This window comes from Colias croceus, chromosome 25 (assembly GCF_905220415.1).
Source record: "Colias croceus chromosome 25, ilColCroc2.1".
Classification (NCBI taxonomy): domain Eukaryota; kingdom Metazoa; phylum Arthropoda; class Insecta; order Lepidoptera; family Pieridae; genus Colias; species Colias croceus.
In genome coordinates, this window is record NC_059561.1 from 3,575,950 (window position 1) to 3,601,184 (window position 25,235).

Genomic DNA, 25,235 nt, shown 5'->3' on the forward strand with positions numbered 1-25,235 from the left:
ACGAGCAGCCCCTTTCTACTTTCATTACACATAACAAGTCTTCAAGTTCTGAACCCCCAACTAAAAAGAAAAAATCTACACATTGGACAAAAGACAAACCCGCTTTTATTTGTACTGAATATCGTTTACAGCCACCATCAGATGAAAGTAAAAGATGTCAAAATCCTCTGGACTACTTATGGCTGCACAAGAGAAACTGAGTCCTTATTCGTTTTTAGACGTTTCATAGCAAGAAGCTTACTTTCGTCACATGGCACACCACCACATCAAGGTCGCAAGCCAGTGAAACCATTATGTACATTGAGGTACGACGGTAAAGATCTGGCCCAAGGCTGGTCCCAATAAGAACTGAACGTCGGTGTGAAAACCAATGTGGAGGAAAAAGTAAATTTCAGTGTCAGAAATGTGATGTGGGTTTTCACCCGAAATGCCATATGGCATATCACATCATGCATTAAAATACGTTTATTTTCTGTTGCTTTTTATAATAAATTTCTTCATAAAATCCGTACTTTTATTCAACCTCTTTTTAACATCAATTGTGTCCGCCGTGCATAACATCCGATTTAACGGACGGGCTATAAAATCTGAACTTTTACATAAACTAAATATTTCATGTAATTTAATCGTTAAAGATACCCTAAAAGATGATATGTTACAGTGATCATAATGAAAAAGGCGTTAATAAACTTAATGCACTAATGGGTTAAGCACCAATGCATTTAGTTCGTTAGTCTGAATACAAATCAACTAAGAATTGCATTGCAATAAACGCAAATTCATTGCTTGTGTAATCATTTGCTTTCAAAACAATTTATCTTCAGCCACTTTTAAAGTTTAAGTAGTAAATAAACTTATTTAAAAGCGTTTGAACCTCACTTAGATGCCATAAAGTGGAATAGCTTGGCAACTATAAAACCAACCAATACTTAACGCAGCTTAGACTGGCTTTAAAGTAATTGAAATTTTGTCGCCTCTGTACTAGTATTTATGTGGAGTCTTTTCACTTGCCCGTCTTTTAAGTTTAAGTGTCGGTTTGATACTTTATTAAATTAAACCAGGAGTTTATGGTTGGAATTAGAACATAATTACACGGCTAACTTGTTGGCTTTAGCAAAACAAACTATTATTTGGTTATATTTTAATATTAATTTTTCCCAAATCCTTTACGAAGTGAACATTAGTACAATTAAGTCATTCGCCTTCATAATAATTAATGTACCTTTTTTTTTAGTGGGGAAATCTTGCATAGATACCCACGGCCTCCGGGGAAGAGGCCGTTGGTTATGTCGGATTCCTACCGACCAAAACCCCACTGTGTTCCGTCAAGCCGCATCAACGACCGGGCCACGGGTATGTGTAGAATTCATCCGTGACCATAATTACTATGCAGCATTATATTTTTCAGTATTACATACAATTAGTTTATTCAAAGTCCTAAACTAAATCAGTATCAGTCATTTGTCTAAATCAAACATCAGATTTATTACTTCCATATTCTAGTCCTTTAGATAAAGTATTATCAAATCACTCAGCTATTTGAAAAGGGGCACTGAAGTGATTTCGATGTATTCCCCTAAACTCAATTTCAATACCATGGTCTACTATTACCTACGGCATTGTAGCTATAGGCTTAGCGGTTTCTACGGTTTACACTGAACGTCTAAACAATATAGGCCTAAAACCATAGGCCATCTATATATCTGCCTAAAGCTTTCTATCAAGTTGTATTCAGAATTCCAGTGATCTCGATTGAACTATTCACCAAGTTGAATTCATTCGCAAAACTTGTGCCTTGGGATTAAACGTTTGTCCTGACACCTTATGTTTGTTAAAACCTGTTCTGATTGGCTTGGTTTGATGAATATGGATATCTTGAAGGTGATAATGGTTATGGTATGGGGGTATTATCTACCTATGGGTATGGGTATATGAACGTCTACTGTGAAATAGACGCAAAGCGGTCGTTCTAACTTACTTTTTTTAATCATTAATATTTATTATTTGTGGCTATTGTTCATTCGTGTCTTGGCATAATTTACGGAATAAAAAAAACATTTTTGATAAATTTCACTTTTAAACGAGATGGCCTCTATAACAGGTCGCAAATCCATAATGAAAGACTTTATATTTGTAATATTCAAAATAACAACGAACTTACATAATCTAAAGAAACATTAAATTATGTTTGATCAATACAGGTGCAAATATTGAAGATGTGCTGATTTGAGTAAAGTAATATACAGGGTGTAATCGTTAAGTGTGCACAGGCGATTATTCCGTAACTATTACAGATATCAAAAAACTTTAAACTGATATCGAAAGTATTTAACCTAATGAGTAAAATGGCCATAATAAATTTTTAAAAATAAAACGAGAAATATCTAAAAAATTAACTTGAAACCCTCCCATACATTTAGTATGAGATACGAATATCTCATGTACATGGGTTGATCCAAAAGTAATGATCATCAATATAAACAAGGTCATTACAGCTGTTATAATAATTATGTAGTTCTCTAGATAGTCTTCTAACTAGAAAATATACTTCAATATTTTTTTTCCTAAACTTAAAAAAAATTGACTTCATCCACAAAAACCCCTCCACGCGGCCATCACTTCGCTGTCGTCTTAAAATAATTTATTGCTAAGAAAGTGTTTCTTGTGCCAAGGAAAGAGATAAAAGTAAATTGGAGCTAGATCTAAAAAAATAGGGTAGGTGTTCAAGCATTTCGAATGCCGATTTTTGAATGGCAGCCATCGCAACTGACGATTGTGATCTCGTGCGTTGTCTTGGTGAAACAGCGTTCAGGTCCGCAGTTTGCCATGTCTCTTTTCCTTATTAACCTACCGCAATCTTTTAATTTGGTCTGTTTAGTAAGAGCCCAATGAAGTGGCTACCTTTTTAAAATATTCCACCATAATTATTCCTTCAGCGTCCCAAAAAACTACCGCTTTAATCTAACCTACTGATTTTCACTTTGAATTTCTTCATCGTCACTTTGGAAGCTCGCATCCAGGATATTGATTGTTTTTTGGTTTCAGTATAAACATGGTGAACTCGGGTAACGTCCATGATCACAAAACGTGACAAAAAATTATCCTGATATCATAAAAAATTTAGAAATTTACCCTCTACATGTCGAATCGTTGTTTCTTCTTTTCGTCGGGAAACATTCTGGCACGCACGGTTCACATTCAAATTAATGTAAATAATTGAAAACGTGGCCTGTTGATATGATTTTTTTGTGATTACTTAGTGAATACATGAGCAAGCAAAAAACATTTATTTTATATTTTTATGTACACAGGAAATACCCAATTATCATTACTTTTGGATCAACCTAGTACATTTAATATGAAAGATTTTAGCTTTTTCTTTCTTTTTTTTGGTTTTCTGCTTTAATTACTTCGCAAATTTGAAGGGAAGTTCATTTAGAAACTGTAAATTGAGCTCCTCATTGTATTGCACAATGAGGACATCACTTCGAAAATCTGCTATGAATACAAAATGTAATGGGAAATAAAATGTATGGGAGCGTTTAATGTAACATTTTTGGATATTTCTCGTTTTATTTTTAAAAATTTATTATGGCCATTTTACTCATTAGGTTAAGTACTTTCGATATCAGTTTAAAGTTTTTTGGTATCTGCAACAGTTACGGAATAATCGCTTGTGCACACTTAACGATTACACCCTGTATAGTTTCCCGTATATTATAATAATTTATTCACAATATAAAACGTAATTAGGTCATTCCTTAAAGATTTAACTTCGTCCGATTTGGGACGCCATTTGCCTGTCTGAATTAATTATTTACTGAAGAAATGGACCAAAAATTTTCCCTTAAATAGGCTCCAAGGTTTAATTACCTGGCAATGTTTACAGTTCATTAAAATGGGTAATTGATATCTTAATTGTTATTGTGAATAAGTTAGGAGAATAAAAAAAATACATTGAATAAAAAATGGTATGGGACAAACGCATTTTACATATTGATAATGTTTTATTATTAGATTAAGTATAAGATATTATTATTAATTCAACTTTTTACCTTATAAAAATCGAAATTTTACCATGCTATTCATTAACAATAGCTAATTTAACATTTAATTTCATCATCCCTGCAAAAGCACTCGATGATCTAACAAACGTTATAACTATGAATAAAACTTTTTTGAAGTTATTTTTTTCATGTATTTATCAATTTTGTTCTCAAATATTTTTTACTACGTGATCTATTAATTTTATTGTAATCTATAATATTATTTATAAATCTGAAGAGTTTGTTTGTTTGTTGGAACGCGCTCAGATCAGGATTAACTACTGGTCAGATTTGAAAAATTCTTTCGGTGTTAGATAGCCCATTTATCGAGGAAGGCTATAGATATCATCACGCTAAGACCAACAGGAGCGGAGCACAGCTAGTTATAGATTTATACTTACAAGTCCTTCATTATGTAATTCTTCCCAAGTGGGATCTCCGGCCGGTTCCACTTCCATAGCGCCTTCATAGTGTAGAACTGCCACTTGCTTCGCTTTTGTGAACCTGTGTATTACAAAATAGTATTATTTACAATGTATTAAAATATTTATACATTTGAATTTTTTTAATTAAAGCAAAACTTATTATAAATGTATGTTGGTTGGTTTTCAGTTTTTACGATTGAATCGCTTAGGTACCTAAGTGATTTTGTTAAATACAGCACGCAAAATAAAAATAGCGATGAAAAATACCAGAATATAAGATGTGAATTTTAATACCCAACTTATTATGATTTTAGTACGTTTCGCCATATGTAAAACAACACTATAATAATAATTATAAAAAATAAAGATATATTTTAGGTATATACAAAACGTTATTTCTATAGAACTTTTTTTAAATTAAAACATATAAAAATACAACATACCTCTCATCACAGTCCATGAGGCCGCGGAATCGAATCCAGTAATTATCAATTTCATTGTTGGCTTCAACCACGAAGTCAAAGCGCTCACCCGCGTAAGTCACTAGGGATGTAGCTGTAACAAATAGGATAAGTTTAATTGGAATACTAAATAATAGTGTTATAAGATTAAATTAATATTTATTGGATCCTTGATTATATTGAAAATAGTTTCGCTATATTTCTATGAAAAAACATAGAAATAGAGAAAAATAATTGCATTCAAACCGCTTATCCTAGTGCAAACTGTTACTAAAATTTTTTGTATTAAAAATTGAAAGGTATTTAAACGTTATACGAGTTTATGAAACGATTTATTCGATTACGAGATGATAGTAAAACAAAACAGTTAATTCGTAGTTTCTGAAAAACGTGTGAATACAGAAAATACTATATAGGAAGTGGTAAGGTACAAAAGATAGATATTTAGCTAACATTTTTGCCTTATCACCACTTTTAAGGAAACACTTTATGAAATTGTGCAGTTATTTGTGTGTCTGTACGTTATGCAACGTGTTTTAATGCTAAGTTCTATCACCACAACACCATTTCCTGACAATCCAGGTGTAGGAGTGGCTATAAACTCCAATCGAACGAACACTCCACTAGAGTGGGCGAATCAACTCGAAAAACATTTCGATTTCAACGAGAGGCCACAGCTACGTGACAATCACTGGGTTGACAGACATGATGACCCCACTTCGTTTAAGATTGCTTTTTATTAAATCGTATGAATAATGGCTAATTTTGTCAGTCTTCTTCTCTTCTACATCGTAGGTAAACGAAATTAAAATAATGTTGAAATATGCTCTTACCTTGTATCTAAAATTGCTTCTTGGTCAAAAAGTTACTACGTTAATTGATCTACATAAGTAATTCTTTGATTATTCGCTAAACATAATAATTATTTAAAAGTATGTACCTACTTTTAAAATAAATTTTTATGGAGTGATATCAATTATTTATTTAACCTCATTTGAGTACTAACAGAATTATTTATAAATGCTTTAAGTTTCAAAATAACAGTGAAAAGCTTTAAAGTAAACTATACATAAATTAACATAGTATCAGGTATTACAGTACAATTTAAAAGTGATTTATGTTATTTATTTAATTTATCTTTGAGCTTTGAAACCCGCATTTTAGAGTAAGCTTCAAGGTAAGCTTACATGTTTTATTTTCACTGCTAATGCAAATAAAACCTCTAAAATGTACATTTAAATGTTAGCAAAACAAAAATTTGAAACTAAAACAACATGGCGGTAAAAGTCAACAAATATTAATTAAATGCTTGTTAGCTTTGACACGAATTAAATACAAAATTGGTTTTTATTTCATACTAGCGATCCGCCCCGGCTTCGCCCGTGGTAGGTACATATTTCGCAATAAAAGGTAGCCTATGTCCTTTCTCGGGTATCAAAATATCTCCATACCAAATTTCATGCAAATTGGTTCAGTAGTTTAGGCGTGATTGAGTAACAGACAGACACAGTTACTTTCGCAATTATAATATTAGTATGGATTGGCAAAAATAATAAAATTGAAATCTGGAATAATTATGATTTTATTAATGATAGAATAAAACCTAATTTTCCTTCTCAGCACTTAATCCCGCTAACTAGAAGAGTGGATCAGAACCTAATGAGGGTAGATTGACGGATTATAAACTTTTTAATGTACTACATGAGTAGGTATGAGTTTTATTTGGAACATTTTTATAATATTAGAAGTGATTGTAATAAATTTTATGCTTATTTATTATTGAAAAAGCTTTACGTCATTTTGTTTTCAGTTTGACTAATAATATTATTAATTCGTAAAAAAATCGCTGTTAAATCATTTAGAATGATAAAAGAGAATAAATCATAATTAGATTGGCAATGAAATACCTATCAGAATTTTGAATAATCTTAAATCTTTTGAAATTTTATAGAACATTATCAAAATTAGACGAAGAAAATATACTGTTTATAGTAAAAATTCAGGTATTTAAAAATTCAGGTATTTTCATATACTGATGGGGTCACGGAAGAATTCTACCTATACCCGTGGCCCCGTCGTTTATGTGGCTTGACGGAACACAGTGGGGTTTTGGTCGGTAGGAATCCGACATAACCCGCGGCCCTTTCCCCGGACGCCGTGGGTATCTATGCAAGATTTCCCCACTTAAAAAAAAAAAAAAAAAAAAAAAGGTATTTTCATATAAAATTATTAAAAAAAATGCTAATCCAATAGCAATTAAAACTAGATTTATTGAATGTAAATATTAAAATATTCGTAATCAATTCATAAAAGAGCCCTTAATTGGCTTAGGCTAAAAGGTTTTTATTAAGATTTCAGGGAATCGCTTCAGATCAAAAGTGCTTAGCACTTAGCACTAAAACAAAGTCTGAATTTTTCATCACTCCTTACCCTTATAATTGCGTATAATTCATTACAAATTTTAATGCTTTTAATCCATTTGATACCTTGTTTAACAAGTATATAAACTGAAAATCTAAAAAAATACCTCGACAACCAAAACATTTTACAATATTTATTAAGTTATTTCACTCAACCTCTAAATAACTATCTACATAAATTTTTGTCTAGTAAACATTATATTATTATCTATTACATATTATATTACTGCCACAAAATACTTAAATAATCATCTAGAAATTAAAAAAAATTAATGGATTTTAAAAATTTTGTCATTATATTATTTTCCCGACGTTTCGTCGATAATATTTTTTTTTTTATTTATTTATTTATTTTTTTTTATGATATAATGTACATTGATGCAATCATAAACTCATTCGAGTTTTTCTGTGCACCATAAGCCCACAAACCGCTACATAATATGTTTTAATACTTATTGTTAGTTCTTATCATATAATGAATATAAATCTATTTTACACGAGTATTATAATTTCTAAATTTATAATACTCGTGTTTATTTATTTATTATCAAAACAACAATTTTTAACGCCACTACCATTCCCTTCTTATTTAAACGTACCTCCCATTAGAATGCAAATAAAATTTAAAAACACAATACATAATATAGTATCTAAGGTTAGTACTCCACTGCAGTTCACAGTGTCCCACAATTTACATATTCATACGGGATCAAAGAGAACCCTCGAAAACGCTGGCTAGGCAAAATTGCGTGTATTGACTGAATACAGGGTAAATTTTAATTTGAATAACAGTAACTTCTTTTTTCTGAACGCGTGTAGAAATTAAGAATATGTAACTGAAGTTCTATGTATAGATAGACCCTATATTAATTTAAATTTTCTTATTATTTGGCTTTTATTTTCGTAATTTGTAAACACCAATTTTTATTCAATATTAATATAAAAATGATTTAAGAAATTACGAAAAGAAAAGCTTAAGAAATCATCACGATAATATTATTTATTTTATCCCGAAATTTCTAACACTTTTTACACAGCGGAAAATCGAATTTCAAGTTCGTTAAAGGTACAAGTCCGAGACGGGCCGCAGACCGCAAACTGCAACAGCAAACTGCAAGCGACACCACTTGTTTCTATGAACATCTATGAATCGCTGCGCGTTGCGTCTGCAGGCAGCAGTGTCGCCGCGCTTAGAATCAATTTCATAGATGTTCATAGAAACAAGTGGTGTCGCTTGCAGTTTGCTGTTGCAGTTTGCGGTCTGCGGCCCGTCTCGGACTTGTACCTTTATACTATTTTATTCCGAAAAATATGTATGAACAGTACCTATTGTACTTTACAAAAGACTATCTATTCTTCTTAATACTTATTATAATCGCTCACTGAAGCGTATATTATCTACAAAGCTAGAAAACACTTAACCTACATCTCCAATAACGCCAAAACCACAGCAATACCTAGAATTCTTAATTCTTTGGTAAACTTGATCAGAACGAAATGGGGCATTCATAAGTAGCGTAAGATGTTCATCTCTTGGATATGAGTTCAAAGCAATAATCTGTCAAAGGCTGTAATGAGCAATTGCTTTGAACCATTGAACTGTGCGAAGATATTGGGTAAATTATAACGTTTGGAGTCTTTGTCTTGTGGGTTTTGGTAGAAACTCGGTAAGGGCGGAAACGGGCTTTGTATAATTTCTTAGTATTGGTAGTTTGGCCTGATGTTTATAATGTGACTTACTGTATGCCTGGTTTCATCAAATGGTAATAAATTATTTCGATAATTGTTAATTTGGTACATCAGTATCATGTTCCTATGACCAAAATTGGTTTATAGGTTTCCGCGTGAAAGATTAACAAACATAAATTCTTACAAACTTTCGTGTTTACTCCGGTCGATTTCAAGATCAACAATTTATTTGAAAACTGTTGAACGTATTTCATTATACCATTATAGACATTTAAAACTGAATAAGTTCATATTTAAATATATTTTTAATTTAACTTAACCACTTTTAATGAGAACATGGAATAGATATTACCTACACTATCTAAGTGGACATTTTTATCTACAATAGAATTCAATAACAAAAAGTAATCATACAAATTATTCAAACATAAATGTATAAACTACAAACAAACCACCAACCATTAAATTAAAGTTATGCCTGTCAGAAATATGCAAGGTAAACTTCCTATGGTTTCAAAGGAACTAACGAACCCCATAAATAGCGACACTAATTAAATTCGAATCACTACCCTTGTCAAGGAACTGAAAATGCTCCATTGTGAACCTAGATTTATTAGGGAATTCCTATGAACTTCTGTAATTGTATTAAATTGTTATTATTGTTGTATTTTATGATGTAAATGGAGGAATAGAATCTGCAATCAGTAAAAAATAGAGATGTCTTTTTTATTACATTAAAGCCAATTTTAATATCGCAGTCTGAAATGATGATAATGATGAGGATGATGTTACGTCGAATTGCAAAATGCATTAGAATATACCTTTTTATAACTACATTTTACTTACTTGGTTTTCTCATACCATTACCAGATTTATTATTGCCACAAAATATTAACATTGACCTCAAAAATATGAATAGAGCATTGAAATTCGTGAATTTTGAGGAAACAATCGGAAAAAAAAATCATTTTTACGATAACTATCACAACATTACGGTAAATCATTGTGCGAAATTCACCATAACGTACATATTATATGAAACATTAAATTATAATATTATGCTTAGATATTATGGTATACACCTACACAAGTCAATTTTGAAATTAGAATTATATTTTTTTTACACATTTTTAATCCTGCCAGTTTTCCTGTACATTTGGAAACTTAAATTCAATTTTTTTAACTTTAAACCTACAGTTTTATAGGTCTACCAGAATCTGATGGCATATTTATATTTAAGAAATAAAAGATTTTCATGTGGCAATTTATTTGACAACTATCAAATTGGTTGTCAAATTATTTGTCTTTTTTGCAGTTGATGAATAATTTTTAGGATTTTGTCTAAAAAATCTTCGAAAATGTCGAAAAAGCCGCTGCGATCACAAGCAATAGGTGTTGTTTATAATATGTATAGAAAAACATTCGATGAAAAAGGGTCAAACACATCACAATTTTCAAATTTGAAGATTTTATTGGTACATTGGACTTACCCGTTTTGATACTTTAAATTAAAATAATATTATATGTAGGTAACTATAATATTGTTTGTTGATTAGAATATAATTTTATGAAAACTTATTACAGGAGTTTCCAATACGGCTAATAGTCAAGTCCAAGCTGTCCAAGTCAATTTTATAATGTGTGTATGTTAATACTTACGAAAATAAACATAGTTTTATTTTATTTTTTATTTTATTTAATAAAAAATTATGAGCAGTTTTGATCTACATTATGATTATATCGATATTTTCACATGGCATACTGGTAATGAATAATATACAAATATAGGTATGTGTTAATAGTAATATGTATTACCTGTATAAAAGTAATATGTATAATTGTATATTATACATGTAAGTATGTACCTACATAATATTAAGTGGATATCTCATTATTAAGTACAGTATTGTCCATTTATGTAATGTGACAAATGATATTGAGGACAAAATAAAAAATAAGCAGTATCAAGATCGTTCAGTCCATTTTCCCTAGGGTTGCACACTCCAAATTTTGATTTCCCTAATTGCCATCAGATTCTGGTTTACCTATAATCCTCCTCGTTTTCGCTGAATTCTCGAAATTCCCGTTTCTTATTATCGAGATCTATTTTGCATCTGCACTCGGTTTTCAATTAACTAGCTTTTTTCGCCTTGACAAACGATACTAGAGGATTTACAAAGCGCAATGAGAATTGCTAATTTCCTTTACGAAGGAATTGTGGATTAGAGAGGTATTGTCTGGCTCTTTTTGCTTTGTTCTTTTCAATCATAGGTAAAGTTAGTTTGGTCAATACTTGTACTAGCTTGTGTTAAATAGCGTATTATTAATTGTATGGACTTTATAGTGGGATGCATTGACTTTTATAAATTATATCCAATGTTTTAACACTTTTTAGAAGCTTGAAATTGTAATGGCTGTTGAAATTCCCTTTTTTTATTTTGCGTCCAAAATACATACATAAAAATGATTTGTAGAAGGCTCTAGATAAAAATATTATGCTATGTACTATGTACAATGTACATATCTCAAAAGATAAATATTTTTTTGCACACACATTTTATATTGAATTTAGACACATAACATTAGCTCACCTATTTTCAACAGGCGCTTAAATTTTCCTGTGAAATTTTTTTTGTCGTCGTCATCGTATAGTCACAGATTATATTCTGAATTCAGTATGGAAAAGCGAATGTATGATAATACAAAGTGAGACAAATATTCAAATCTATTTTACTCTTAAATCCTACTTTTTCATATAAAATAGGTACCAATTTTTAAGAAGCAAAAACGCAGTAGTATAGTTATACTTTTAACTTAAAAGTTTTAAGGGTTTCAGAAAATTAATAAAGCAGTGTCCCTGTGTAAAATAAAATACAATATTTAAAAAATCAGCTCAATATTTGCCATACGAGCAAAAAAGATACTTCAAAATACAGATAGCAATCAGTGAAAAACACATAATATGTGAACAATACGAATTCTGCTGCTTGGTGTAAAACGTTTTAAATATAAAATGCACTTTCAGATTCAACTTTTAATTATAGTACGGGTGAAATTTCGGCAATGAAACAAACGAGCTAACGACAGTGAGCGGGAATTTCCGTGCGCACAATACTGGACCGCGGAGGAATTATAATGTGGATAGGGTTGCCACATTATGGAAAATAATTATAGGTATATACTGTATTATCATTATGGACGTATTAACTTATCATATTTAGATAAAATTCATATTTAAATTTATCTACGCATATTATAACATCACCACTGCTCTAAAACGGTGAAGTAAAACATCGTTAGGGAACCACATGTCGAAAACAATTTCGACGACTTGTGACATCCGCCAACCTGTACTTGGCCAGCGTGTTGGATTATGGCCAGCAATGGGAACAGAATGGGCTAATGATGATGTACCCATTTTAATCAGTATGTCGATATATATATTTATATAATTAATTAGAGCAGGTGACATCCCTGACCATACGTCAAAGTCTTTGTTCAGCTAGTGTAGCTGAAAACTGCAATTGGTCTGTAAATTACGTGTAGATACTTAAATGTTATATAAGAATTGCAATTGTTAAATTAATCGAAGTTTCAGATTTTATATAATAGTTAGTTCTGTTCTGTTCAAAGGTTTGAAACAGAAAATTAATTTAGCGACATAATATTAGGTATTCTCATAAAGCTCTACTTAACTCTACAACTGTTTGAAATACATTCTAAAGCGATGAGACTTTTACTAAGTTTTATGCTATATTCACAAGTTTTATTTTCATTGTAAAATAGCTTAAAAAAATAAAGCAAATAAATATTCAACTCACCAGTAATAGGCTCCAGATCATAACCATCAGACGAAAGAATGGTGATATTGTGGCCATCAACTGACATTTCTATGGGACAGTTCAGGAACTCCGCATTGATCACACGAAAACGGTACTTGTAGCCCTGGACAGAAGGTTTAATATATAAATTTATAAAGAATAGAAAAGAATAGAAAATTCGATCACGAGGCGGGACTCGAACCCGCTTCCTTTCGCGCCATTCCGGGGCGGATGCCTGCCTGCATCTTTATAAATTTATACCTATTTATAAATCATTTGAATACCATAAAACCAAAAATATCAATTTCAACAGAAGGTTTAATTTCAAAGAATGGTGTGTAACACAATTATTTTATACCCAGGATAATAGGATTGAATACTTTTAGCTTTAGAAAGAAGGTTAAATATTACAAAAATATATACGCAACAAAACATAGCAATTTTTATATCATCTAAAATAATGTCATCCAAATTAAGTGAGCACTGTTGAGAACAAAATTCGATATAGTATTTCTTATCATAGTCAAAATCAATCCATTTTGATTCGACATATTATTATGTAACAATTTTTTAGGAACCACCTGTTTGGAAAGTAGTTTTTATGGAAAAGAACCGACGTTGAACTGTATTTTTCAATCTGATAAAAGTTATAATATACTTACAAATTTAATTTAGCAGATGCATCATAAATCACCGTACGTAAATAATATATTTTATATTTAAAACCTCTAATTAATACTTTCATATTCTAATCGAAAATCTTTAGGCTAGAATCTTAGAAGTTATATAATAGGTCCTAAATTTTTTGTAATTCTCCGATTTCAATAAAATCACGGGAAAAACAAGAAAATCTTATTAAAATTTCAATTGGCACTCAAAAGTTCAACACCACAAGTTGTGGCCCACAACACACATTGTAACATTTACTAAATTGCACATAGCCAGAATAGTGAACAATGGCCTGTCCTATAATAAAAGTAATTCCTGCAATATCAACAAATACTTATAACCTTCTTTTAACCTAATAATAAAAACAAACTTACCTGTTCAACATTAAACCTAGCCGTCTTCATGTACATAGGTTTCGCCGCTTTATTCGTATCGTTAAAGTATCTGAATCTGCCCACACCATTGATCAACAGAGTTGGTGGTTTATTGTCACCGAGGGAGTGGTGGTGGTCCGTGAACATGCCCACAGATAGCTCGTGGATCCAATCTGTGATCAGCATTACGTGATCTGATCTATAATATGAATGAATGATTTATTGTACATATGAAAGAAAAGAATAACACAAATAATTAAGATATGTTTAGAAAAATTGCAATTAAAAATAATATACAGTCATGATACTACGAGGATGGTACTATAATTTTTGGAATTTAATAATAATTAATAACCACTTAAATACTGATATAATGGTTTTTTTTTTTAATGTATTTCGTAAAAACTGTAGACACAATAGTTATTTTTTCTTCAAATAAACTTTCATTCTTCCTTCTATCAAATTAATTTAAGAAGAAGCCATCCAAGAAGTTCATCGAAAAATTATTAAATCATCCAAAAATAAACGTGTACAACAAAGGTGCGGTCACAAACAGTATATCAAAAATATAATGATTGCAAGCTATATATTGCAGTAACGAAAATAAAACAAAACTACTAAACAACTCTGTTAAATAATACATAACGAGTACGGATAGTTTAGTATTATATTATTTGTGGTATGGATAAAGCTAGTTAAAGCTAATTGGCTAACCGCGCTCTTGCTCACGTGCATAGCACGTTAAAATGCAACAGTTTATTTATTTGAATTATTCCCTCCTTTATTATTAGTTTTAAATAGGTAATATATGTTTGTGAGCAAAAATTTGTAAATAGTTTACGGCATACTAATTACTAACGAACACACACAGTCACAGTCAGAACACAAACAGACGTCAAACTCAAAATAAGATGGTATGATTCAATTATCGTGAGCGAAAAAGTAGCGACTGAAGTTAATTAAGCTAATTAGCCACATTTCGATGTGCCACTTTTGGAGTGCTTAAAACCTATGTATCTTTTTACTCATAATAGTAAAGAAATTATTCAATCTACGTGAGAAACTACTCTTATAAGATGTGCATTTTTCAAGTTATTTATAAATGATTATTGAATCGTTTGACATAGAGCAGTTTATATTAGGTATATAATACATATTTAGAAAGGAAAATTTAAATATAAAAACAATTAACCATACATCCTGATCCATCAAATCCTTAATACTTCAACAACGTCACAGTTACGTTTAACCGAATAAAAACCAACTCTTACACTACATAATAATGATTTATATCCAACACAAGCTATAACAATAATTAACCATGTTGTAATCGTAATTAATACATATAAACGAGACCGTATTTGCCATTCAATTTACATTTATAATACTCACGTGAGCTAAGGTTAGTAGCATTAGCAAACCGGTACTGTATTGCATGTGATACACGTGAGTTCTTTATTAGTACATAGATTTATAGTACACTAGATATGGAACAACCTTCGCCTTAATGTTGAAGATTTGCGTTCAATTTTGGGCAGTATATTGAGGTTAAAAATAAGTCAAAACCATTGATCACCAATAACTTATACATTTTTACATATTTGATGTTTTATATTAGCAGTTATCGAAAATATAAATTCAGACAAACAACTATAAAAGTTATTCAGTAATTTGATATGTTTTTTGACATTTTTTAGTGTAGAAATCCCGTAATTTAATGACAATATTGTTTTTTAGATTTTGTGTATCAAAAATTACCATCAAAAATCGATATGGTTATAATTATATAGATTACACATATTTTATGAAACTATTAAGTTTCTAGTCTATTATTAATCTTTAATTGCAACTAAGAGTTAATTCGAAGAACTTTTCGATCTGAACTTTGTTTCTCTTACACTTTTTTTCACGTTGATGTACTAACACGTATTTTTATACAAAATTAATAAATAATTTATTGATTTCTACTACTTAATGATTTTTATTTATTTTATATACGTACCTCTATATTTAACGTTTTTTCACCTTTCAATGCTAACCAGATAACAAATGGACCCATATTAAAAAAAGTAGAATTTTTGATCACAAAGCACAAATACAGCCTACGACATAAATTTTACAAAAACGCTGTCAAAAAAAAACTATAAAGAGATTTTTATGGTATTTCGCACAATGATATTTATGTGAATTGAAGCTTTTACATTCCTACATTTTTACCATTCCATTTAGATTCGAACGATAAATAAATAACAAATCTTTTTTCCTATGACTATTAAGTATACCTAAGTCCTAACAATATTAATTATTACACCCTAGTGGCCCGCCCTGGCTTCGCCCGTGGTACATGTCTACGTTTTCTTTATAAGGACCATCCTCGTACTTCAAGGATTATTATAAAAAAAGAATTAACGAAATCGGTTTCAGCCGTTCTCGAGTTTTGCGCTTACCTAGATTTAGCGATTATTTTTTATAAAGATTAAATTTACACCTCTCCATGTCACATTAAAGTCCTATATAGTTATAAATTTAAAAATCCAAATATTCTAATCTTAAATATCTATAAAAAATGTAAATATGAAATACCTACCAACGATTGACGTAGGCCACACATAATTTATTCTATCTAGGTATATAATAACGGAACATGAATGATTTAAATAATATATAAAAATAAACGTCACGTGTTTAACACATATTATATAAACTAGTGGTTTACCCCGGCTCCACGCATGTATGGGTCCTTATTTGTAAATTCATGATTAATGAAACTATTTTAAAATGTTAAAACAATCAACTAAGGAGACGGACAAAGTCCAATAAACCGAAAATCGTTAAAAAAATAGTTTTTTTCTTTTTTATTTATAATTTCTTTTATATTCATTCTAGCAAACTTGGCGAACGTTGTTCTGCCAGGATACCCATGACTTCGTGGTATTCGTGGTAAAGATAAATATAAATAATTATCTCTTAAATAAAAATATTTATCTCTTCTATAATAAAAAAATTACAAATAATTCGAATTAGTTGAGTAACAAATATTGTGACATGAGAATTTTATACTTACACATAGATATTATGCACGTATTTTATACTAGCTTTCCACCCGCAGCATCGCCCGCGCAGTCAAAGAAAAACCCGCATTTCCCGTTCCCGTGGGATTTCCGGAATAAAACCTATCCTATGTCCTTTCTCGGGTATCAAAATATCTCTATACCAAATTTCATGCAAATTGGTTCAGTAGTTAAGGCGTGATTGAGTAACAGACAGACAGACAGAGTTACTTTCGCATTTATAATATTAGTATGGATATAGAGAAAATATACAAAAGTAACAATGTTAAAATATGATGCAAGATATATTATGTAGATTATAGATATATATAATACAGTAAACGATAGTAGGTACTAGGGGGTACTTCTTAAATGATATCGTTTCAGAGATTAATATCTAAGATCGCTTATTCAATAGTGTGATAATCTGATAGTTTGATCATATTTTCTAACAAAACTACAAGATTATAGGCGTATCGTATCTTCTCATAATATTTTTTCGAATCCAAACTGAAAAAAATTGTTTATTGTAATTTATGTATACTTACGTATGCAAACCACAAAATATAGATTTGGAATTTAACTGAATACTATAACAAGAATTATTAAGATATGTTCTGAAAGTCTTTACACATTTATTATTATAGACTAGCTTCCGCCCGCGACTCCGCGGCGCGGATGTCGGTCTTCGCGTGGATGGTTTATGTCTCCATTTTGAGACCTCTGACAATAACATCTTATAAATATCTATTGGACCCAATTCCCAAATACGGTTAGGCCTATAATAATACGCAACGTGTGTTCGCGGTTCTACGGAACAACGTCTATGGATAAAACTGAAAAATTAAGATTAATTTTTTTCTACGTATTTTTCCAGGATAAAAAGTATCCTATTTTACGCCCAGGATAATAAGGTATAATTATACCAAGTTTCATCGAAATCGAACCGCTAGTTTTCACGTGATGCCTTCACATACAGACAAACAGACAGACAGACAGACAGACAGACAGACAAAAAATTTTTTAATTAAATATTTGGGTTTGGTATCGATCCAGTAACACCCCCTGGTATTTATTTTTTCAATATTTTCAATGTACAGAATTGACCCTTCTACAGATTTATTATAATATGTATAGATCTGGTTTCTGTGTTTCAATTAATATCATTGATAGCACAGAAATAAACCACATAATTCGCACAGATAATCAGGAAACACCTTATTTCGAGTTGAGTACGATTTTTATTGTATCATAGATTGCTATGATACAATAAAAATCATACATATTTTATTTCTTATGATCTTTTCAGTATTTCTTTCCGTGTGTACTTTATAATTAGGTATATTTAAGATAATTTCAAAACGCTTTTAAATTATTAACACGCTTGTATAAGCCTATATTTACCTATATCTGTGCCTGAATTTTTTATATAACCCCGACTCCATGACTCAATTTTAGTCCATTTCAAACGGACATATTTAATTCTGTCACTTATCTAGGAACGGTGACAATATACCTAATATATTATTTGAGGAGTTTATCTCATCCAAACATGTTTTAAAGTTCTTTACATTATATTTTTTATTTTCCACTATATGTTATGTTCATAATTTTATTCGGTCTGTCAGTCTACATATAGTAAGGATTGCAAGTGGCACTCAATTTACATGGTTGGATGGTTTTGCACATCAAATCAACTGGATCTATTGCTATCCTCCATGCATGAAAATCATGAGTTTATTAGTTCTACATTTCTTTTATATGTAGAGAGTTAAAAAGGATCATTAAAGTTGGGTGAACAAAAATAAAGTTATGATGGCAAAATGACTTTGATTTCATTTTGTCACTCTCGCACTCCGACTTTGGCGGATTTAAAAAACAGATTAAAATGTCGCCTATGTTTCTCGGTAAAGAAGCAGTTTTCTACTCGAAAAATATTTTTTAGCCAGATAATATTTTTTTTTGTTTAATCACAAAAACAAAAAATCAAACCTTTCCTGTTTTAGTTTTAGCAATATTTACTCTTCGCAATATCATTTTTACTACTATATAATTTTACTTACCTCTCGTAATCCTAAAATTCTGACGCGTCGAACCTATATAGTTTACCTATAAATAACACTTACCTATCATTATCATACAGATAATGCGGGTCCTGCAACTTCGGCTTGCAGAATGCGAGTGCCAGAAGTGCGTGCCATCTTCTGTCACATTGCATCAGTACCTATATAGTTATTTACCTGTCGTAATCCTACAATTCTGACGCGTCAAACCTTATACTTTACCTGAACGCGTTAAATATACTTTACCTACATATAACACTTACCTATCATAATCATAAAGATCTCTATGTGGGTCCTGTGACTTCGGCTTGCGGATGACGAACGCGCCGGCCGCGCCGTCCGCGCGCTGCATGCCCGAGTGCGAGTGCCAGAAGTGCGTGCCCGCTTCTGATGCGTTGAATTGGTACCTATAAAAATGTTTATCATGTCATTAATATGTTCTTCTGTATATTTTTCACCAGGAAAACATTCTGATGCAAGGCGTGATATTCAAGAACCGTAACTTCGATGATTTGTACGTATATCGAGCGGGAGTAATAGAAGAGCGTGCCAGCTTCTGACGTGATCCAGTCCCGCCTGAAAGGTTACATAATCTTAATATGTATTGTAAATATACAGAAATTAATAAATGAAGATGTAATTCCCCTAACCTTACTTCACCATCGTGGAAAACGTGTAAAAAACAGTGAGAATAAGCAGCATATCGAAATAGCAAAGACGAGATGAGTGTCTTATAATAACAATACCTCTAAACTAAACGTCCAATAAAAAAAAATACTAAAAGTTAAAACCATAAAAATCATACCTAAAAGTAGTTTCCGGCATAATCGGGCATTGCGTGATATAAGGTGTTCCATCCATGTAAGGTGTACCTCTTTGGTGCTGACCGTGCCAATGTACTGTGGTACCTTCTGTCATTAGATCGTTCTCAACATCTACTATAATGCGGTCGTGCTGACATACCTATGAAAAAGAGATACAAAAATAAGAAATAAAGCGAACCCTTTAGCTATTTTTTATAATTTCATTGAACTATTATCAAAGTATACCTACGTGCTTAATGATAATGAAAGTAAACCTTAAATGAATACGAAAAACAGAAACAAAATTTTAAAGTTTTTTTTTGTCAAAAAGTGTAGAAATGCTAATAGTTTTAAATACGTGCTGTTTGCAACGCACTTGAATTTGAACAATGGACGATAAAAATTATTAAAAATATTTTTTTTCATTTTACTTAAATATTATTCATTCGCCTGCATAATTTGAACTGTGAATTAATTTATTGTTAATTTATTTCAGACTTCAAATTAAATATAATTATCTCGAGTGTAAAGTCAGTAAGTTGTACGTACATATTTTTATATCTCGTCTTTACAATTATTAGGATGGACCATGCAAGGACGTCCTTGCATGGTTTTGCATATTATAGGCTTTATCTTCTTCTTGTACTCTCTCGATTTACCGGGATCATTACACTATGCGTCATAAATGAAATATAACCACAGTATAACTTTGTACACATAAAAAGCTTTAATTGAGTGAACATTTAAGTCATTATTAACCAGTTTTGCAGTTCTTACTTAAATTTTTTAACACATTTCCTGACAGACTCATTATTTAAATGCACAAAAAGTAAGTTGATTACTACACACAACATTATGATTATGAATCAAGTTTTTTTATTTATTTAATAGGTTTTTGTTTTAAACACGATACTGACTATATGAATGGCTATTAATTTATTTTTTATTTTGATTTTAGGACATAAAGCCGTTATCTTAAGCATTTATATATACATTTTATCAATAAAAACGTCTGCTATTCCTTTATTTATTTGTTTTTTTTTTTTAAGATATCACATACATCAGTTTAATTGCGCGTATTAACACAAAATGACTGACAAAAACTTTTGCGTCAAACGAAGATAATTAATGTGCCTATTTTAAACGACTTTAAGACGAAAATAATCTAACCTCTATAGCTGGTCCGGGCATTTTTCTATTAACCACAGTAAGCGGCCTGCTCATACCGTCCGCTGGTATACAATCAATTCTATCACAATCTGTTTCATTGTACGGACAATCATAACACGCTTTGCTCATAGTCTGATACCATTCCAAGTTAAAATGGTAATAGCATATCATTGGCTCCTCCCCTTCTTTGCATTCTCTTAGACAGGGATGTTCACCACTAATCAATTCTCCTGTAACTTCATCGTATTGCACATGAGCTCTGAATTCATTCTTCTTCACCATATGCCTGGCAGTTGGTATAGTTTTCTTTGGTTCATTATATTGTACTTTCGGTGCTGCAACTGTTGATGTATTCCTTCTCCTCACTTGGTATTTGAGGTCATTAAAGGACTCATTAGATACGATTGGATACAGAACTTTAGATGCACTTTCTAATACCTTAGGCGTATTATCGTCAAGGACTTTTATGTCGGGCGATTCTTCAGCAGTTATTTGTTTGGTATCATTTTCTTTTGTGTCTGTGTTTCTTGCGCTATCTTTTACAATTTGGTCATTTAACGTTGTTTCTATTACAATATCTGTCGTTGTTTCAATAGGTGATTGTACGACGACTCCTTTTGCATCTGAAACAAAGATTTTAATTTGATTAAATATCTTAACAAATCGTTTAGCGTAAATACACATGTGGAACTAGTGTTGGAGGTTTTATTTGTTTTTTGAAGATAGGTAATTGAAGTTTTTATAATACTATGCGAAATATAAATAATATAATGTTTCCAACAATTCAAGTTTTCGTAATACAACTGAACTTAAAAATAGCAGTTAAATAACATATTTTGTTGCACAATTATTTGCCTAATGACCTCTTAGTCAACTCGTGAACTTGCTTACTAAATACTAGGAAGCTGTAACTCAGTATAACCTCAAAGATCATTAATTTTAATACACGTTGTTAATCACTCGAACGTCTTATTATTTCAATAATTTTCAATCAGTTGTGAACACGTAAAATCCATTTATATAATGTTCTAAGAAACTATTGTCATCATAAGATAAATATCTGCCAATGGCTACGTGACTTTATCTTATTTATTATGGTTATTTTTCAATATTTATCTATGAACAAGTTAATATTAATTATCCTTAACAATGTCGCCTAGATAATTATTTATTTAAGTTATGATACGAAACTAACCATTTATTATAATTACAATGATTACCGCAAAAACAGCAGAATGCTTTTTGTTACACCAAGATTGATGAATAAAATGAATTCGCGGCAGTTTATAAAGTGCAAACCATAATACCAGGAAATGACATAATTATCTCAAATGTATCGTTTTTTAACTGCACAAAATTGATTAAATATAAAATTTATCCCTTTAACTTCTCAATCTATAACAGTCCTGTAAAACCACACGAGAAACTCCAAACTTTTCAAATTCAATTTAACTTCCTACCAATGACCAAATGAGTTGTTTAAGGGCTCTAATACTTTTATTATTCCCTTCCCCACGTCCCTCAGACGCACATGTCTTATTGCAGGCACATGAGCTCTGAACACATTTCTGTCTGACTTCCATTCCCTATTCACTGCGCGTAATTCCCCCACATGCTGCGGAAAGCTAATCAGTCATCTCTAGCAAAATTGGCCCACAGCTCAATATAACCAGAAACGCAATTTTCCATAATCCATCCAGATTTTAGCTTGACGCCCTGAATCTAGATATATTACGAAGCTACTTTAGAAGCCAGATTTTCTTTTAAATCCATCACGAGTAAAATTTTAAATTAAACAGTATCCGACAGTAATGCCTCTTTTCGTAGAATCTAAGCGATAAATCATTTCGGTCATTTTATTTGAGACGTTAGGAGAACTTTGAAAGGTTTATTTAATAGCGTTATAATTAAATTAGAGTCAAGCTGTCGGTTGCATTTTTCAGTCCAGACAGTATGAGGTATCGTCATAATTGGATGAATTGTCTGGAAGATAAACGACATCTGAGACAAATTAACAATTTTATAAAGGTTAACAAAATGAATGGTCCGTGTTAAGCATAACCAACCTTGGTTGTTAATTAACGGGCTTTTTTGGACAAACAATAGATTGGAAAATACAAGATTAGCAGCTTAGTAAGACATCGAGACAAAATCGATTTATATTTTTTACGCAGGTAAGTGGATTATATTATTGATGGAAAATTACTTAAGATGATAGATCACGCTCCGGTTTTCGAATTTGTATTAGCATACGACCTTGTTAAAGGTATTTATCGTTGAACGTACTTAACCTTTATGATTAATATTTTGCAATAAATAATAATTATGTTAATAGAGTTTGATGGTTGAATGGCTTAAATTTTATCAAAGTTAATTAGATACTTTGATTTACTGAAATTAAGAATAATGAGTGTTGTAGGAACACGGGATTGCATATTCTGTTCTTACCAATAACTTAACGTTTTTAATTAGGTACACAATATAATACCTACGCTGTCGCATGGCACTATACTGACGAATTTGGAAATTTATTACTCTATTGTCTAATAGACTATAGACTAAAGAAAGCATCGCGTAATTTATCACCTCAATTAGCGAACAACTAACTTATGCATATTTTAACATAATTTTTAACTCAACCTACACTATCAATACATATTTATATTCGGGATGGTAACCAAAACTTTCCAAGCACCCAAAAATACACAAGGATTTTCGGCTTTTATGTTTATAAAATTATTTCACAGCAGCCGTAGTCACCTTCCAAATTGTTTCCATAATAAGGGTTCTAACGAAGGTATCATACTGAAAACGGTATTCATTTAGGCCGTCAAAAATACCTGAGCGAAATTGAAAAAGGTGAAACTGTTATACATCCCTAGCGACCTTGCTTTTATATTATTATGATTAATAGTTAGCGTTATAAACGATCCTATTTGTAATAGGGTAGTTTGTTTACATAGGTTTGGATAAACCTTTGTTATGAACACAATATCGATTTAATATCCTAAAAGTTTTTACCGATTAAATACTTGCTTAATGTATAAGCGAAATGTTTTAATTACTTTAGCGCAAAACAATGTAATACATAAATATTTAAGCGTAATAAGTATAAAATAATAACCGTCACTTTGGTACAGTGAATAGCGCGTGAACGTTCTAAATGAGTGATCAGCAATATAGACAAAAAATTCAGTCTGGCGAGGTACAGAAGATTGATATTGACTTGCCTTTTACCGAAGAAGATTATGAATAACATCTATCCCTATAAATATACATAGAAATGTAATTTTATACCATAAGCATTTACAAGAAGAAGATAATGCCTACTTCTTATAAATCACAGCATTATAGTGCTACTTCCATAAATTATTATAACAGATTTCCTGGGGATAAAGATATAGTTATATAGGTAGGTAAAAGCGATCGCGTATAACCCAATTCATATAAGAACTTGTTCGAATCTCACGAAATAACCACCTATAAAAGCAAGTCCTAAGCCTGAATTACCAGCACGTTATACCATTTCAACAATAGCTGGAATGTACGAACCGAAAAGCCATTATAAGCGATCTCTTTGTTCAATAAAGGAAACATTTCGAGCGCCGGCTAAATTCAATAATCCTTCTCAATTTCGGCTCAACTGATGCGAAGGTCTCGATTGAATGTTACGACACGCTATGGCCTAAACACTGGGTAATGGCCTGGTTTGGAGCTGTGATGAATCATTGATGAACGTTGAAGTTGATTGCATTTTGGATGGGACGGGTGACAAGTGGACAGAGTTATGACGAAGGTATCCCGACATGTTGAATGTCGAGAATTTTATGTGATCTCTATGGAAATAATTTTAGGACTGGTCCTTGTTTGTGTAATCTACTCGTGTGATTTATGAGTTTAATTGCTCGGTTTTGTTTGATTTAGTATTTTTTTATAACCTAATAGGTAGATGAACAGATTCCGCATTTTTGTGTTCTCGAATATCATATTAAGTATATAATGAAACAGAATCCGATATTAATATTCATTGCTTATCATCAAGCAAATAAAATTATGACCACGCAGAGACATAGTAATTAATAGGTGGTAATAGCACAGTAATAGTTTCATAAATCTATCCCTAAATAAACAGTTTTGACTGTAGCACGACAAAACATTCTATCGACAGTCTATCCGACCAAAATCGCAAACCATAGAGAATACAAAATAACACTGAATACCCACATTTCCATCGGATGTCGTGT

The 25,235-nt window shown here is 31.2% G+C and overlaps 1 protein-coding gene across 4 annotated transcripts in view; it reads right to left on the reverse strand.

Moving 5' to 3' along the window:
* Nucleotides 1–25,235, reverse strand: part of LOC123703101 (laccase-4-like) — a 101,445-nt gene that overhangs the window by 24,702 nt on the left and 51,508 nt on the right. For 3 of the 4 annotated variants that reach the window (XM_045650986.1, XM_045650985.1, XM_045650983.1), the window contains exons 3-9: nucleotides 20,992–21,614; nucleotides 19,824–19,981; nucleotides 19,282–19,425; nucleotides 13,906–14,104; nucleotides 12,863–12,986; nucleotides 4,915–5,026; nucleotides 4,448–4,550 (exon numbers count right to left, since the gene is read on the reverse strand). In XM_045650986.1, the coding sequence (XP_045506942.1) occupies nucleotides 4,448–4,550; nucleotides 4,915–5,026; nucleotides 12,863–12,986; nucleotides 13,906–14,104; nucleotides 19,282–19,425; nucleotides 19,824–19,981; nucleotides 20,992–21,614 (1,463 nt within the window). The remainder of the gene's footprint in view (nucleotides 1–4,447; nucleotides 4,551–4,914; nucleotides 5,027–12,862; nucleotides 12,987–13,905; nucleotides 14,105–19,281; nucleotides 19,426–19,823; nucleotides 19,982–20,991; nucleotides 21,615–25,235) is intronic. The other variant, XM_045650984.1, reaches the window with a different exon arrangement.